Here is a 19347-nt window from a genome sequence, read left to right on the forward strand (position 1 = left end):
AACAAAAAACTTAAGGAACACTTTTTGCAAAACCCTAAATACTGTTTCTATCCTAGAACATAGACATTTACAAGTAATTTTGCCAGTAACCAGTAGTAATTTTAGTACAATGTTTGTTTCCAAGTACTTGAAAGCATCTACTCTTGTGTCGTGGACTAGGAATAGTAACTGCCTACTTTACCCCCTCCTTACAGGAATTCCTGCTTGCTTCCCTCCTCCCCCCAAGCTAGAAAAACAAGGCACAGATTTGATGGAAAGAGTAGTTTTTCTAAATTCTTCCACTTTCAGCATATGGTTTAGTTTCGTTTTCCTCCAAGCTAGAACAATATGCTTTACAGGAGACAAGATGATGAATGCTTAATTTTGGGTTCTGTTAAAACAAACAACTTTCTCTAAAAGCACATGCTTTGCTTCAAAGTGACATTTGTTAAAAGTCTCAGTGTCCATATTATATTACATAACTGCAGGTCAGCTATGGTGACTGAGACAGTGATGTGGGATAATGACAGAAGGCAGCTTTGCCTTAACCCTCGCCCCCTGCATCTCCCACATGCTCTGGACACAGCACGGGTTTCAGCTTCCTTTCATATTTTTTCTAAACTGCTTTGCGACACTCAAGGCAGACTACAAACTTAAGGCATGTTGAGACCTTCCTCTGTTGAGAAAAGGCCAAAAAAAAAACAAAACAAAAAAAAACCCACACACACACCAAGATTAACCTGGCAACCACTTAAAAATATGTTAAAGAAGTATTTATTGTATAGCACTAGCACACACAGAGAAATAGTGTTTGTAATGCAGACAAGCCAAAATCCAATATCATTCTCCAAAAATCATGTTTAGTGCAAGCCTTGCTTGGATCTGTTGGTGAGTTACACAGCTCCTACTTACAAAATGCCAGCGCATTTTATGGGCAAAGTCAACTGAAAAAAAAAAAAAAAAAAAAAAAAAAGCTTGTTATTTCTGTGATGAATGTGCCTATGATGTACTTCTGGGCTTCAGTAAATTTACATTTTAGCACAGCCATTCATCTTTAAATAAATATTGATTGAGGTCAAAGCTGTTTATGTTTTCAGGGTTGAAGTTAGGTGGCTAAGTCCACATTTAGACTTCTAACAAAAGGAGCGTATCACCTCCCTGGCTTACAGGTGCACAGTACTCCTGAAGTGTTTTTGATGAGCACATGAGCTAAGACATCACCACAGCATTTCCAAACCAACCACATCACAAACTCCAGAGGAGGCTAAAACCAGAAAGGTTTATCAAGGACCGGTGTCTCCTTAGGAGACCACAAATGTACCCCCCTCCCCCCTCACACACACGCCCTGAAAGACCGACCACATACTCCAGATCAAAATACAACAGAACAATCCCACACCAGTCTGCCTGCTCTGTTTGGGGGCATGCAGCCCCTACCTGGTACTCTTTGAATCCAACCCTTCTTCCAGCAGCTAGCACACTAGCTTTATCTTCCTTCCCCGGCCCTCTTAAAGGGGGTTAAATCTTCTCAAGAACTCCTATGAAAACCAGCTGGGCTGACCCACCCCACTGCAGTGATTAACCTTTGCTAGGTCTCTGTGGGACCTGTGGACCCCAACATGACAGCAAGTTGATGGAAGTTTTACTAGCAGGACTGAATGGAGGTCAGAGAATGGGAGAAGGAAGCCAAAAATGACTTTCAAGTACAGTCATGATGTTGACAAAAACATTAGCATGGATTCAGTCACAGTGGAATTAAATTTATGTAGCTCATGTCTCTGGTGGGGTCTTTTGCTAGCACAGTTGTAAGCACTTACAATCACCAAAATGCTTCTGTATGCACCACTAGTGGGTTCTTTGGGTACAGGGAAGTGTTTCTACAACATCTACAACCAGGTTCCAATCCATGATTGAGGATTTGAATATAAATACAGGCATTTTATGTCGACATGTAGGTGCTAATAAAATCGCCTAGCCTTGATTGCAGAATTTGATCAAGGGTGCTTCTAAGTTTGTGCTGCAGACATTTAAGAGGTTACTGTCTCCACTTAATTGCTCTCCTATTCTTATGGCAGCTGACAAATCCTTTCAGTCATCTCTGGTCATACCCAGGCATTTTAATTTACTCTCAGATAAGTATGCAAAGCTGTGAAATACTTCTGAAGAGCCATCATGGATAGACTTCTGCAAGTCTCCTATAGTACTTCCAGTAAGAATCACCAGGCTTCAGGAATTCTCCAGGTATCTATTTACCAAAGTATTTATATGATCTTCTCAGCAACCAAGCACGATGTGCATTCATATGTAGTATGGCGTCTGCTCCAGAGTGGTGGCAACAAGCACTTACATTCATATATTTACTAGAAATACTAAACAATTTACTAAATGTTAACTATTTAAATTAATTTACTAAACTATGCGGAGAGAGGAATTTATTGTCTCCTGTACAAAGGCTGAGTGAGAAGGCTGTGAGAAGGCTTTGAGAGTGAGAAGCTGAGTGAGAAGGCTTTGAGAAGGAACAGATAGATGCAGGATCAACAGCAGGCAGTGGGACATCTGCAACCTAAACTCCTACTATTCCTACAGACCTCGCATTGTAGCAGTGCTGCCCTGTTAGCCCACGCTCCCTTTCAGCCCACGCTCCCTCTCAGCCCACACAAGTGGACTCTGAAGCCAGCTGCTGGCAAAATCTCATGCATTCTTCCAAATTCTCTCCTTGTGCCCTGGAAGGGAGGCATTGCAGAGCCCCCTGAACACAGTGCTCTGTGACAACCTGCCTGCTGAGGAATTGGGACAGCAGTGCTTTGGTTTGAGTCAAATGAAAGAAGGGAAGGCTTTCATTTCTACCAGACATATTTTCTCATTTCTGTTCTCTCACTTATCAGGGATTAAATGATCTATCTGTGGAGGAGCAGGTAATTTGATAATTGCATGCTTTTCCAATACTGTGAATTGATGTTAAAAAAAAAAAAAAAAAAAAAAAAAAAAAAAGCTTCAGAGGTAAGCTGAATTTTACAAACAAAGTTTTGCACGTGCAATTATTTTCCTCCACTCATGACAGCCACTGCCAGATCTCAAAAGCTGCCAAGAGAAAGCTTCTAGTGATAGTGCCTCAACATGTTGGGATGCTTCAATCTCATTTACTCAAGTAATGTAATTTCAGTTTATACCAAGAATCTATTCCTTCAATAACTTAAAAATTGCAGACAGAAAAATAAATAAATAAATAAATAAATTTGAAACTTAATCCTTACTTCCCTTGTTTTCCAAACAACCCTAATGAAGAACTCAGAAACGTCCTTAACATTTCTGAATTCTTGCAACAAAGATGAGCCTGCAAAATTCTAGTAATATTTTAAATGTCCTAAAGATTGTGTCCAGGGTCTTTATTGTTCTTTGTGCACTGCAATAGTCATAGTAGGACCCTACTCCTACTCTGTGTAAAGGTAGGTGAAGGGGTAGTGTCAAATGCTGCATCACCTGATTACATTGGGATGTGATAAAGAAGGAATTTGGACTTTGTACCTTTCCGGTATAAAAAGCAAATTGTTAATGCTTCCTGTGCAGTAAGCTGTTTTCCTACAGAGTTTAGTAGGTGACAAATTTAATAGGAAATGATTAAGTAAAAACAAGAATGCCAATAACAGATTTATTCTTTTTCTTCAATGCTTTTGATAATTTGTTTTTGAAAAAATAATGCAGTCTTTAAGGAATTTATACAGTTCTTCAGCCTCTGTCAAGGCTGGTGCAGAATTTCCTGTTTTTGTGTTCTCAGAACTGCTAAACTGCTGAAGTTGCCAGTAAAGACCTGGGTGTGTTATCCAGAAGAGGTGGAGCCTGTAGCAAATCCAGATTCTTCACTGATATTCTCAGATGAGTATAAAAAAAATTAGAACTATTCCATCTGTAACCTCACAAGTAGGGTCAGCTCCCACAACCACAACTCATTCGTTCACTAACCCTTTGTGTTTGTCCTGCCACACTATTCTTTCTGTGTATGAAACCATTGATTTTGTTGTGTAAGTCATCCCAAAAACAGCTGTAAACATACAAAAGGATGTGGATGTAGTCATAAATCATGTTCTAAATGTGGGGTGCAGAGCTAGCAGCGTGACACACACTCACACCCCCTTGGAAGCAGCTTTGTCCTTCCTATGGTTGGACTCTGGTCTCAGCATGAGCAGACCTTCCCCAGTCATCTCCTAAAGCACAGCCTTGTGCTTACAAGGGGTAGGATACTGCTCACATTCCCAGCTGGAAACCTGCTCCAGCTTTACAATGGGTTGGGGTGAGACACAGGCCTGGCATGGTCAGAATTTGGCTTTATCTTTCAGAACTGCATTTAGCAAACTGCCTTATTACAAATATGATAACAAGGAGTGCCAGAAATACTCCACAGACTTCTCAGAAAGAGTAGTCAGGCATTGGAACGGGTTGCCCAGGGAGCTGGTGGAGTCACCACCCCTGGGGGTGTTTAGGAAAAGGTTGGATGTGGTGCTTAGGGACATGTTTTAGTGGGTGACATTGGTAGTAGTAGCGTGATGGTTGGACCAGATGATCTTGAAGGCCTTTTCCAACTTTAATGATTCTATAATTCTATGAACATGTAGAAAGTACAGGTGTGAGGGAAACTCTGGGGTATTTCTCTATTTTGCTTTGTGTGACTGATTGGTGCACACAATTCAACAAGAGGTTTCAGTAGACAAGCAACCTCACAGGAACTTCAGAACACCATATTATGCAGGAACAAGACCATAATTATGATATTTTCAGGCATATAAGAACAGCTAATACAATCTGGAGACCACAAGAAGTAACGTATCTCGAAACTCAGTGCCCCAGAAAACTGTCCTGCCTGACAGTCTCGTGCTCCGATGAACTCCTCAGGTGGCGAGCAGGCCAAGGCCATCATGATGTGAGAGGAACGGGGTTTTGGGGTGCAGAGAGTGTCTGAGGGGCCCGAGGGGGCACCCTGGGACTGCCTGCCTGGCTGCTTCTGGCCCACAGGGCCTCCTCAGACCCAACAAGGCCTCCTCAGGGCCTCCTCAGAGCAGCAGCCATGAAGATGCACACAAGACAACCAACATATATGGCAGGCTGAAAAAATGGGCTGTAGGCAATGCTTACACCAAATAAGTAATAGCTGCTGAAGTGCAATTATCTATTTTGTGTGTGCTGGTAATTAGCTGCTGGTTACACGCACAATTAATGGGTGGACTGTTTAATAACGGAAATTACATTGTTCTACACAGGCTGTGTATTGTACGAGTCAGTGCAGGGCAGTTTTGCCAGGAATTATCTATAAAAACTTTGAAGTGTAATGAAGTTAAACATCTGGACAGATTCCAGGGAAGAACAACTGAGCTCAGATATACTTTCAAAGGAGATAATTTGCTTTCAGGTTACAGAAACCCATGGCACCCAGGCTGGTGAGGAGGTGCTTGTCACTCTGTGCTTGGACTGAGCATGGCCCACCCTGAGCTCATCCCTGAACCGCAACAAGGAGTGGAGGCTAGGGGCAAACACCTGCCTATTGTAAAGAAGTGCTTATTACACAAAAAGCAGCAGTTTAAACCCATTCCTGGGTTATTTGTATATTCCTGAGATGGCATTTGATTCTTAAACTTTTTCAAATACTAGTGCATGAAACACACCTTAAGATCCCGCAAGAAATCTGATCTGCTTCAGTTCCCCTCAAAAGATCCTATGTATAAAAACAGACCTTGTTTGCTGACAACAAAGCCTAAATGCAATGTCTTGGTTTGGCTGCTCTTTCCCTTTGTCTTGGATTGCAGCCTTTTCCAAAGCTTTGATTTCCAAATGACTTGTTAAGCTTTACCGGGCCTGAACATAAAAGCTGTACTTTCATGTTTCTTATACAGTATGTGGAATGCGGAAGCTCAACTTAACTGTGGATGCATCTCCTAAGACCTTTCTTCCTCCTGGGGCTCCATGTGTTGCTGCTTTATGAGAAGGCTGACTCGCTTCTTCAAAGCTAGTGTTGTTCCTGTTATCAGAGAGGAATCAAAAAAAAACGGGGAGTTTCTCTGTGGGAGGCAGTGTCAACCCTAACCGTTATTTCATCTGCAATAATAGTTCCATGGCACAGGGGCATCCACGGCCAAACTTACTGTTTTTCTTGTTTTTCTGCCAACAGGATTTCCTGATTCCTGAAATTAGCCCTATTGCCAAGTGATATGGTCAAATCACATGGTCACCAGTCCTAATTGCCTCAGGAATACAGAAAGGCTTCTGTACAGATCTGCTTCTAAAGCAAGGGCCAACAGAGTTATCTTCTACAGAAGGCCTGAACTATCCACAATATAATAACAATATCTATGCTATCTATAATATACTAATTATAACATCTATAGAATATATAATACAATTAGCTAGAACATTTTTTATTTGAAAGTAGATTAAATACAATTCTAATACAGAGGCAATTACACCGGTATGAAGTCATGATATAACACGATAGTTTATTCCTCTTTTCTGATGGCACTCACTATGCTGACATCTGGCACTTTTATACAAGCACGTAACTAAGATGGTTGTCTCTCTGTATGTAGCTTTACATGCACTGATCTAATTAAAACTGTATACTCTTGTAGTAGATGAAACCTAAGACTGTTTTTTTGTGTTGCAATACTGGATATGATGATCCCAGAAGTCACAGGTCCTAAGCAGCTGTAGAAGTAGGTTGTTACAAATCAGGTTTGAAATCTGTAAGCGGCCAGTCTTGATTGATATCACTTTGTGTGGCATCAAAGACCCATTGTGCCAGGGAGGAGAACAGAAAGTGCTGATATAACTAAAAGACCTTTTGTTTCTGCTCTCTACACGTAGAAACAGTGGCAAGTTTTAGTGTTATGCCTCAACTCCACGTTTGCAAGGCAAGTGCAAAAATGTTATCTTTCTGCAGTGAATAGTATTGAGAAAAATGTCTCTTTTACCCATCTATGACTATTTAGAAATGTAGTTCTGCAGATTTTACAGAATTCTCACTCAATTGCCAGTCATAATCTTTCCTCAAATAAAGACAGACAGATATTCACTCCACAGGCAGGGCTTTCATATGTTGATTTATACCTTAATGTCACATCAATCATCAGAAAATAGGGATGCAAATAATAAACTTTGTTTTAAGATTAAAGCAGCAAATGATTTTGTGAAAGGATTAGTATGTTTATTTAATCATAATGAGATCAAAATATACAATATATATCTTTCAGATGCTAGTGTGACTTCAAACATCAGGCTTATAGCTTTTTGTCTGAGTAAATGGCTGGATAAACCGCAGAAATCTTATTTTTCTGTAAAATTTATTAACTACAGTTATTACAGGAACCTTGTGAAGCAGGGAGGTGCCTGGACAGCCTTGATTTTGATTTTATTAGGATTAATTACAAGTATAGATATAAACAAATATCTGATGAAACAACTAACTTTTTTTTTTTTTTCTTCCCTGTCATCTGAAAAACATTAATAACAGGATTGTAGGTACAGCCTTGGAGTTAGGACTACGGTGGGGACACGGGTGCCCCCTTGTGTTCCTATTAGAACCTTAAATAATTTTTAATTTGTTATCCTACCTCACCAGGACAGAAGTCGTCTCAATCATGTAAAGCTTTTGCATTTTAACTTTTTAATCTACATTAATAACCAATACGAAGCATAACTTTATAACCTCTGATTCTATCATACTGCAGACTTTTTGCTAATTTTAGCAGTATTTAATACCACAGAAGGTGACTTGGTTGTTTTTACATTTAAGTATAACATTTATCAAAACAGATTTTTTTCCTGGCTGCTTTGAAGCTCTCTAAAACTGAGGATTTGTTGCTCATGCCTTGCTGCACAAACTGCATTCCTTTGTCACATGCATTTTTTCTGCTATTTAATTCACTGCCCATTTCTTCTTACCTTACTACCCTCTATATACTGAAAATCATCCACATGACCTTTCTTTAAATATAATACTCCACATTGCTTCTTGATGATCTTTACAGTTGCTTTCTAACATCTAATGAACAAACCCTGTAAATGATATACCTTAAATGATACACCAATGTTTATTTTAGCCTCAGGCATCTGATGACAGCCATGTAAAGGAAAATAATGAGTCATCCCTATTGCAAGTGAGCGTAGAGAGAGCTGCTGATCCTTCAGCAGCCAATTGTATTCATTACTTGGATTTCCCAGCAGGTAGGATAGACACTGGATCTGTTTGCACTTCGGCATCAGACATCCTTTTGGAACCCTGTGGAATAAGATACAGAAATTTATTAAAAAAAAAAATGAATATTTCTAAATGTTAAGTGGGGAATTATGTGTTAGAGCTTTGCTAGTAGATGTTTTCCACTCATTTCAGTTCCCTGTTCTTCTTAATTTGCTTTTTACTTAGTATGTAAGTACATGAACACCATCTATATCACAACAATCCCAGAATGTTACTGCCTGAAATTTTGCCTAAATGCATTGGTTCATTCAATATAATTTTTATATAATTTCTCCAATCGTCACGAAAAGTGATTGTGCTTAAGAAAGCGGACTAGCTAACATAACAGAGACGTGTTCCTGCTTGCAGTATTGTAGTTTTGGCATAATTCTCACCAAAATATCTCTGGTCTAAACGCTTCACTGAAACCATACTAAGAGTCCATCAAGCATGATTAATAGTGTATTATAGCCAGCCTTGGTCTGCTCTAACTTACAGGAACATTAAATACTTTTATGCATGACAGGTATTTGACAATGTTAGAGTGATAAAGCTTTTCTACGCTACAAATATAATTCTGGTTTTGGAAAAAGTTCGAGACACTAATCTGGTTTAGATGAAGGAAATGCATAGATCTAGCTCTACTAACAAAATCTTCGACCAGTAATTAATAGAAACTTGGTTTTAGTTTACAATGCCTTGGCCCAATTTTACTGGCATTGAACGTTGCAGCAGAATGGATCCACAAACACTAAGAGGTCACTGTTAACAGCGTGTATGGATGCCAATCCTGTTTGCAACCAGATGCCTAAATCATTACATACTGAACAGAAAAATATAGTGACAATGCTAAAAGCGGCTATGTGCTTTTCCTACAATATGAACTTTGCAGAATCATATATGAATTGTCCTTTCACATAGTACAATTCATTCTGGGAACCTGACTCACCACTTCAGGTCACCATGGGACTATTTTGTGTCAGATTGGGAAAGGGAAAGATCTCAACTTCCTCATCCCTTTCAGGGTGGTAAGATCAGTATTTTTGTATATCGATTAGACTTCACCTCACTGACATGTTTTCAACTTTTCACCTTTGAAAATCTAAGTATAAAAAGAGCAGACAACAATCACAATGGACTGAAAACAGCCCCTGCCTTAAACTAACCGTAATACTGTGCTGGGGTGGGCCAGGAAACAAAACAAAACAAAACACTCCATTGACTGCAGTGGGTTTGCTTCTGCTTACACTAATGTTGAGTTTTGAAGACACTCTGGAACAGAATGATTTTTTTTTTTTTCTTTTTTGCCACTTACACGTAGCAGCAAATATAAGGCATTAAAAAAAGACAAACACACAACAATAAAAAACAGTTCTAACATCTATCAAAAATGCCAAATGAGCTAGTCATTTCAAATTTGTCCAGCAACCCTAAAAACCTGCTCAACGCTTAGATTTCCTCCGTTACAAAAGTAGAGTGGAGTCTCTCAACCATAGCTGTAAGTGACCACATTAAGCCATTCGTAGGCTGACCTAGGAAATAAGATGATACCATTTGCCAGCCTTCCTATAAATGATGCAGACTGGGTGGAGACTAGGGGAAGGGGAAGCTCATTTCACATAATCCCCATTTTGACTCATTTAGTACATATGCAGAATGTCTCGTTGTTATTTGCCTATACTACAGTCTCCCTGCTGCACCCATTTTCACGGTGGTTGCTGATTAAAGCAGGAAGCTTTAAGAGAGACAAGCTGATGATTCTTGTTAAACTGGAATTTCCAAGCCTGATGTGAAATAAAGAACTTTGTTCCTGCCCTTTTAACGGACAAATTCCAGCTCTGCCCTCAGATTCAGAAGCACGGGTACCACTGGCTTATGTCTTGCTTTTGATTACTCTGCATAATCTCTTTCAACGCAGTGAAAGTTGCCTGCATTTGTGACAGTTAGACTGGAACATATTTTGGGCAGAACACTTTAAAGTATACATGCAGGAAAGTCCTGGTATTGGAGTATTCTTTTTTATTTTTTCCCCAGCTTGTGCTCAGAAATTTATGTCAGTGTACCAGATACACAGATCAGAATAGGTCAGAATAGTTTCCACATGCTAAGCACTTCCAGCTTCTGACAACTTCAGTATGAGTTATTCCAGCTCAGAAAACAATACCATTAATCTTCTGTGACCCCACCCCCTCCTTTAAATTTCTAATCTAATCTTTCTAATTTCTACTAAATACCTATGCATTTTATATAGCTTAGAAATTCATCTCCTTTCACATAGGAACAGCCACTGGACCTTACTGTCTGTGCCAAAACCACACGACCAGGCCATAATACTGTTTGCTTGCATAAGTGGCTCTGTTTGTATCAAAAGTTTCAGTAATTTTTAGCCCAACTGGGAGCAGATGCTTGTACTGAAGCATTCTCATCAGCTGCATTCCTGCACTATGACATCCTCTTACTCTGTGCCCTTTCCCAGACGAATCAACAGATTGAGGAGAAAGTGTTGTTAAAATAGCTGCTATTGAAACAGCTCATCAGAATTTAGGAGGAGCTCAGTGGGCATGGGTTATGTGAGCAAGTAAGACCTCGCAAGATCTCGTTAAACATCTTCTGCTTCCATTTTATCACTATAAAGCTTTATATATATGTATATATGTACGTATACATATATATGTTTTTTTTTTTCCCTGAGTTGTTACCAGATACCCGATCTGTTACCTTGAAAGGAAACTTCTGGCATTGGTTTGTGTCTGATCTAATACTTTTAGATTAATGATTACACCTTCCTGGGTCTTAGTTTGATTACTTAGGAGATGTGTAGATTATTTTTTTCAAAGCATTACAGAACTAGGTTTCTTAGGTGTGGGTAATCTTTGTGATACTGAGAAAGAGGTAGTCATTTCCTGGGATATATTTTCCATAAACATACCTCTTTTTTTTTTCCCCCTCCCTCCATCTACAATTGCAACAGAAGACAAGGGGCTACACAGTCAAGCTGTCTGGTATCCTACTTGAGCAAGAAAAATATCTCACAGAATCTCTCTACTTCCTCTACCTTTATACTGCATTCTTTTTTTTCCCCCCAGAACTGTCTTTTAACCCCTGCATAACCTTCTCTCTTGATCAAAAAGCTTCCCCCCCCCCGAATCACAGATACCTTTTCTGCATCTTTGACTCTTTCATGAACTTGCACTTAAAAGCATTTTTCCTCACTATTTTATAGTTCCTACTATCTCTAGATCCTTTTTGGAATAATTCTAAATTAGTGTCTACTTTTAAACTCTACAAAAAAAATAAATTTGGGCACAGTTCATATGAATGACGTTATGCAAAGTGCAGTTGTCAACAGAAAAAACCTTCCTCATACATTCAATGAGAATCATGATAAAGGAGAGCTGTCAGTGCTTAATTACAATAAATTACCAGACTAGGAAAAGAAAAAAACCTCAGTTGTCTCCAGAAATCATAGAGGTAGTTAACCTTTGGCCCGTTTCTAGATAACCTAAAACAATAACAACAACAAAAAAATGTTACCATCATGTACATGGTGTAAGCCTGGATTCCTGATTTTACTGCTGGGATGGGGGATGTTGCAGGCCTCCACATCTGAATACTACACCGACACACCATGCTTGGGAGCATGTATCAGGTGTTACACACATGCACTGATGTTGTGTGCCGTGGAAATTTTATACAGAAATTTGGAGACGGAGGTGAGGAAAGAAAAGTGTTCATGCATGTGAACGTGCATGTGTTTGGTAATTCAATTAAATAGTATAATATGCAGATACGTGTAAAACTACATCCTCTCTTTCTCATGCTGTGCTAAGCAAAAACAATAATAAAAAAATTTCTTTTTGACTTCACTGGGACCCAAGATGAAAGAAGACAATGGAAGCTGGTGGTTATTACAGATGAGCTCCAAAACTTTCTTGCTCCACTGAAACACATAGGAACATTCCAGTGGTTCATGATGGACCAGGATTTTACCCCAGCACAACAGGGTGAAATGCAGAAAGCAGAAATGGCTGAACTGTTGCTAATCAACATTTCAAAAAGTTATTTTTCTTTTGCTCTTAATTCCCCTGATAATGCATAATTATTTTGGTAATGCAAATAGCCCTCTGTAGGATATATAGTAATTCTGTGAAATGAGTGCAAATTAAATACTTCTTATGATATGGAAAAACATCTGCCTCAGAATGAGTCATATTGGTCTGCATGGCAGCCTGATTTTATAACCCCGTGTCCTAATAGGGCTAATTTTCAAATGCACGTTATCCTTTCACTCTGTATTGCTTGACATTTGTTCTTTCAGACCTGGAGGGATGACTGGCTGTCTTTTTCATTCACAACAGCCTTAGAAATAAACTAGGGAAGGAGGAAGAAAAAGAGCTATACACCTCTCTAGAGGAAACAGATTCACTAGGAATCATTGCAGGTAATGTAGTCAAATCAGTTGATTTTTTTTTTACACCCCTTGAATTTTGTGATGAAGCTCAGGTTACAGACAAGGTTCCCAAAAGTTGCTAAAAAAAAATAACCCCATAACATAATTCATTGCTGCTGTGGCAATGGGAGGAAAGAGAAGCAAAACACTCTCTTCCAATTGATTTATAACAAGTAATGGAAATCTGTCCTCTTGCAGAGAGGCTCGAGAAGCAGCCCCAGAAAAATCCATCTATTTAGTGGTCTGAAGAAGCACTTGTTGCATCAGTAATAAAAAGTCTTACAGAAACTCAGATTTTTAGTGTCCTGAATTCTTTCATATCTCCAGGTTTCAGTGAAGTGGGGGGTATATATCAAGTTTAGGGTACAATTTTACAAAATAAAACAAAAACATAATAAAAAAAAGTTAAAAGTACCATGTGTTTTTGTTTCTTTAACTAGTCCATAATTAATTACTAATGCTAGGAGCTTATCTTGTGACATCTGTGCTGGCTCCCATCCATCAAGATCTCTATCTTGATTTTTCTCCTGGAAGTTGGGTCTACCGCTCCTTGCAGGGATGTCCCAGGTGCTCTCGAGCAGCATTTGAGCCACCATCACAGGAGGCAGGTTACTCCAGCAAACTGACATCACCCTCACTTTTCCTTTATATACACACCATAATTTGTAGGCAGTTCAGCACCTGCTACTGGAGCAGCTGAATCATCCCCATAGCCAAAGCATGAACCTATAAAAAGGGTGTGGGAGCAATTATTGCTGTCCCATAGTAAATTGTACCTGCTGTGAATCAGTGCCCTGAGGTCCAAGTTTTCTCACCTTTGCCAAAATTTTCTTTTTACCTTTAGACCTGCAAGCTGCTTATGAAATTCCAGTCCTGACACTAGAGCACTGTGCAGTGAAGCACAAAACTCGCAGGGTTAACAGCTTGCAGGTCAGGTACTTAATTCAGCTGAGAAATAACTTAAAAGATAGGATTAAATTAACATACAAGGCTCTTAAAAAACCCTCCAAGTGACTGCCTCTTCTCTGTCCTCTTGTAGGAGGAGGGTTCCTTTGAAGTGTCTCCTCCGTTCTGGATGGAGTCGGTCTCGGCTGTTTGCTGCTCCCTGGAGTCTGGCTGCTCTCTGGCTTCCTGTTTGCTGCCTTTCTGCTTGCTCAGCTCCACTGTCGACTTCTTGTCTTTTGAACTCTCTTTGCTCTTTTGGCCCACAGGTTCACTTTCAGCTGTGGCAACTGGCCTCTCTGTGGAGTTTGATGTCTAAAGCAGTTTCAAACAATGGTTATTTTTAGAGGGAAATGTAAACATTTTGGAAGGCGATCCATAAATATATTTAGAAATGAAAGGCCACCTGGCAGGGAGAAATCCTGCTGTCCAACAGGTTTTCGTCTCCAGATTTCATGACTGACTCCTGCAACCTTGACTCAGGGAAGTACTCCCAGGGAGCTGACAGAGTTACTTACATGAGCAAGGACTGCAAGATCAAGCCATCACTGCACAGACTTATTTACACATATCTATGCTCAAGCTGCTTTAGGAGCCAGGGAACATGCATGCAAAGATGCACAGTCGCAGGCATGCACTCCCACTGTTACTCTCCCAGCTTTTGCATTCCAGGCTGTGCAAGCACCCAAAAAGTGCTAGGGAAATGTCTGGGGGAGGACGGAAGTAAAAGACATATTAAGCAAAAGATTAAAAACATCTCTACAAAACGCAATGCTCCATCAAAAATTAAAAACATAGGGAATAGCACATAGAAAATCCCATGTATAAGTGCAAAAGAAGAGATAGTAAATATTCCAAAGACAAACACAACGGCAGTGCACCTATTTATAGTAAAGACAGAGATTCTGAAACTTAGAGAAGTATGGGATATGTTTGAAGTTCAAAGGAAAAACACGTAGACCTGGCAAACAACTGATAAGACAATTAAACTGTCACTATTTCCATAGTAGCAAACAACTAGATATGTTTTTTCCTTATGCCAAAAATCACATTACCTTATTTATTTTCTAAAATAATATTTAAAATACTACGATAAATGAACATATACATTTACCATGTTGAAAAGCTGGAAATCTTACATCTGCACTTATGGCACAGCTAAGAGCTTAACGATATGTAATTTTTCCAACTTTGTGGATTTTGCTGTTACTCTTCAAATGTTTAGTGTTCTTCTAAAAGCCTGGACTTATACACTTATGTGAAGGTTAGCTTTCATTCAAAACAAATACATATTTAGACAATTTCAGATAAAAACCTGAAAGCAGAAACTCTAGACAAATAGAATGCAAATACACCTCTGAGATCTATTTAAAAACAAACAGAAACAATGACAACACAACCCTCAAGACACTCTAATTTTCTGGGAAACAAGAATGAGAATGGTTAGCAATACTGCTACTTGCTTTTTTTTCACTTGATTCTTCTTTCTTTCCCCACCTAATCTTAGAAAGAAAACCACCAAACACATGAAAGTTATAAAACTTGCAAAGTTGTTTGTATTGCAAACATTTAATACATTCAGTTTTGACCAGCTATCTTAAGTCCTCAACAAAATATGGGCTAGTATTTAACTATTTCCTTTTCCAGAGAACAGACGTGGGTGTGTGTTTGCTTACATCTGGATTTGCCTGCTTAAAGGACAATCACAAAGCTAGTCTTTACATTAGTTCTGCAGGCAACTCATGAAGACAGCACATGAAACCTGGAGATGCAGCCCTGTACACCACGGGCAGACACCATCTGAATGCCAGTAGTTTATCAGCACAAATTCAGGCAGCCCAGAGTTCAGGAGAACAGTCCGGGGAGCTGCACAGACATCGCACACTGCCTGCACCTTGTCCACCTTGCTTGAGGAAGGAGTCCTGCTTGGACGCACCTCCAAGTACCTGAGTGATGTAGGAGCTCTCCCAGCACAGGGATAAACAGAGCTTCATAAGCCCAAATTTAATTGTGTCTTTCATTTTGATTCATTTCAACTATAAAACAGGAAGCACTCAGATCCTTCTTACTCTTATTTGCCTTAGTTTGCTTTTGAAACATTTCCCTTTGGTGCAATTGCAGATGTGCACATTCGATTCAAAAATAACCACAGCACCCAAAATACAGCGATGAGACTGGATATGTCAGAGTTCAAAGGTGCCATAACTTCTAGCCCTTATTAACACACTGTGAAATCTGTGGGTTTATTCTGTGGGTGTTAAATTAGAGTCAAGTCTTGCTCACCACACATATTTGATTGTGTAGGTGTCTGATAGTTGCAGTATTGCAGCCGAATGCAAACTGGCTACAACAGGACTATTTCTGGGAGCAGGTTTGGCCCTTTGATGTTAGTCAAACAAAACACTTAAAGAAATATTCATAATACATTTTCCAGGCAAAATAAGAAAAAAAAGATCAGTCTGATAATCTCTTTGAGGTGTTTCATATTAACCTTGAAAGGCAGGAAATTGGCATATTTTATATTGATGGGAGCAGCTCAGGAAATACAAAGTGAAACCTATGAATAATGAAACATGCTAATGTTTCTTATACTAAAGGCTGATCTGCACCTGACAGATTGCTTTTACTCTCTCAGCTATAACAGTGCCACTGAAAGGAAAAAAATAAAAATCAACAGGATAGTGTTTTTCCCACCATGTTACAGGAAGCCTCAATCCAAGGCTGCTTTTTAAATGCAAAAGACCAACACCATAAATTTTGACAAACTTTGGATAACTGCTGTTATGCATTTCTGCAGAATGGCAGTGATGAAAATTGAAGAACTGCAGAATTCTAGAAGTGGAATGACAAAATTTAAGGGGATTGTTACACAGAAAATCTAAAAATGGAAGTCTCAGCAAATGAAGACTTCCTTGAGCACAAAGCTATGCTAAGCTATACCAGAACAAATAAGCAGCAGAACTAATAAGTTGGTTAAAAAAAATAATGAAGTAACCTGACTGATAATTAAAATAATAAAATACTAAAAATAAAATATCTGGGATGGTAACTTTTAGCCACTTAGCAGATCATTTCAGAAAACTGTTCTATGAAATAAAGAATAAAATGTCACAAGACCAGACCTTCTGTATTCTGGGATGTTTTAAAGAAAGAATTCATAAAGTTTAACTGAGAACACCATGAAAAAAATAAATAAAAGGGAGAAAATCATTTTTCCAAATAATTAAAAAGAGATATAAAAATAAAATTCTGAAGGGTTACTTTTCACTACAACCTTCACAGACCCTGAGTCTTATCTCTTGTCACTGGATATCTCAACCTGAGGATTTGACTTTCAGAAAAGGTAATAATATTTCCATTTCTAATAAAAGTATGATTTTTTTAGGGCATTTTTTAAGCCATAAGTAATAAAAGGTCATATTGAATTTTTGATACAAATTTTATGAACATAGAATAAAGCAAAAAGAAACAATAAGAAAAAATATTTTCATGGCTTTTGTTAAATGGCAGTAAGAGTTTTCATTTTCACTTTCACTTTTCTTCTATGTGATTTTACACCTAAATGATCCTTTCCTCTGCAGACACATCTACATTAAACTAAAAATCATTATATTTAGTTTCACTGCCTATACCAGCAGAAAATAAATAACAAGAAAAAGAGAAAATTAAAAAGAAAAAACACCATTATTTTAGCAAAAGGCAAACAGCATGATTTCTAATGTGATTCTTTAAAATCTTGTTTAATGGTATAAACAGATAAAATAGAGAGCAGTAAAGAAATAAGGAAATAGATGAAAGTGAGCATACATTTTTTCTCAGGGATTTTTTTTTTTTTTTTTTTTTTTTTTTTATACATTTCAAAAGCTAAAGCTGTGTGGAATTAGGTGATAGCAATCCATCACCAAAAGATGAAAAAAATCTAGGCACTTACTTGGTGACTGGGGCTTGGGCCATTTACCTCTTCTGAACGGGTTGTCCCTCCATCACCCTTGCCTGACTAAAATAACAAAGGATTATAGGAATTCTATCTAGGTTCTTGTCTGAAACATTAATCAATATGAAAACACACAAATCAAACAATGCAAGGTTTGATTAAGGATACTCTTTACAGTACTAAAACAAAAGCAGACATTTCAGGACCTCTACCAATATTTTTGAAATACCTACAAATCAAAGTTTTTTTGTTTATTTGTTTGTTTGGTTTTTGGTATATGACACAACTGCCTTTTGCATGGTAATTTTCCCATTAAGGAGTTAGAAATTTCAATGAAGTCTCAGTGGACCAGAGATCATCGGCAGTAAACAAGACAGTGCTATCAACCCTGCCATTGTAATGTTTTACGAAAAAGCTTTTGCTTGCTTTTCAGAGACAAACCTGCCTTATAAGGTCTAGTGTAAGTTCCTTTCTAGTTTACTATCACACTAAGTGCGTATTCCATGAATAATTAAAGCACACTTAACATTACAGATATATTTTTTAGATTTTATCAGCATCCATTCTCACCAATTTTTGCTTTTCAGTTTTTGCCTTCTCTCTACATGCATCTATGTTATATAGCAGCCCTTCTTGGTGCCCACTCTTCCCAGCCAGAAGAATCAAAGCAGACCCTGAGGCTATAGCACAGGCAGAGTAAGCCTTGACTCTGAAATACATTGTCAAGGTACGATCCCTTCTATCTAGACTTAACATGAAAAAAACCTGTTTGACAAACAAGCTCAATGAGTGAATATTACAAGGTTTGTGACAACTAGATTAAGGTTTAGTTACAATTAGTAATATGAAAGACAAGGAATGGCCTGTACACGTTTAATTAAAAAGTGTTAGATGCTTCAACATAGTAGTCTCTTGAGTACCATATAAGCCAAAGAGCTTAGCAGTAAAGAATAAAATAAACACCAAAATTTCAAAGTGCCCAAATTTAAATGTCATTTTTTCATTGCATAAGTTCAATGAAAACAATGAAAGGATGTGACTTTTGTTCTAAAGATAGATCAGGAGGATTTGTGGTTTTCTGCTGCTTGTAGATTTGTTATTTGAAGCACAACATTATCTGCTTGATCCTAAGTATGGTGTTATTGCAAGGAGTTTTTTCAGTCTCTGATTTTCTCATAAAGCCACAGAAAAATCAATATGTAGCAACAGCATGGTATAAAACTGACTCACTATGACAATTAATTACTTGTCACAAATTGTGGGGAAGATACTCTTTCTGGAACGTGCCTCTACTCAGTCTCTTGCATGTTTCTGCTTGTGACTCTTTTTATCTGTGTAAGAGGTTGTAAAAATGGAGGAGAGGAAGCACAGTGTGGTCTGTCTTAACACTGCAGGATAGAAACTCAGTCCAGAGTGCATGAAGATGTGTTGTGATAACATCTAGCTTGCATTTCTATTTCAACAAGTCTTTAAATGCCTTCAGAAAAATTTACTAACATTAAGAAAATTTATGCTAAAACAACCACCTGTTTTTAACTTTTAAAAAAATTTCTTGCCCAATACCAAAAGTAGCAATACACAAATGTCTTCTGTCTTTGCAGAAAGTTATAAAGTAACCTTGGGACTATCATCTTCATGCAGAAGAGAAATACAGTAGACAATCATAATAATGTAAAAATAAATAAATAAATTCAAGTTTCAGCAGCCAGATAGGTAACTGATATGACTATAACTTGCCAAACAGGAGACTGAACAATAAAGTACATCTACAGCAGGAGCATGGGTTTTACAGCAGAGGTCCTGCATACCCAGCACCATTTG

General features: G+C 38.3%; 1 protein-coding gene across 1 annotated transcript in view; it reads right to left on the minus strand.

The window, feature by feature from the left end:
- Positions 1-7261: 7261 nt before the first annotated feature.
- The window catches only part of BCAS1 (brain enriched myelin associated protein 1), a gene marked incomplete at its 5' end in the record, with an annotated part of 43144 nt that continues 31058 nt past the window's right edge, over positions 7262-19347 (minus strand). Inside the window, 3 exons of the mRNA XM_084296749.1 lie at positions 7262-8242; positions 13638-13907; positions 17524-17589. Of these exons, the coding sequence (XP_084152875.1) occupies positions 8168-8242; positions 13638-13907; positions 17524-17589 (411 nt within the window). The 3' untranslated portion in view covers positions 7262-8167. The remainder of the gene's footprint in view (positions 8243-13637; positions 13908-17523; positions 17590-19347) is intronic.

The sequence above is a fragment of the Netta rufina genome, assembly GCF_964035555.1.
Source record: "Netta rufina genome assembly, chromosome: 16".
Taxonomy (NCBI): Eukaryota; Metazoa; Chordata; class Aves; order Anseriformes; family Anatidae; genus Netta; species Netta rufina.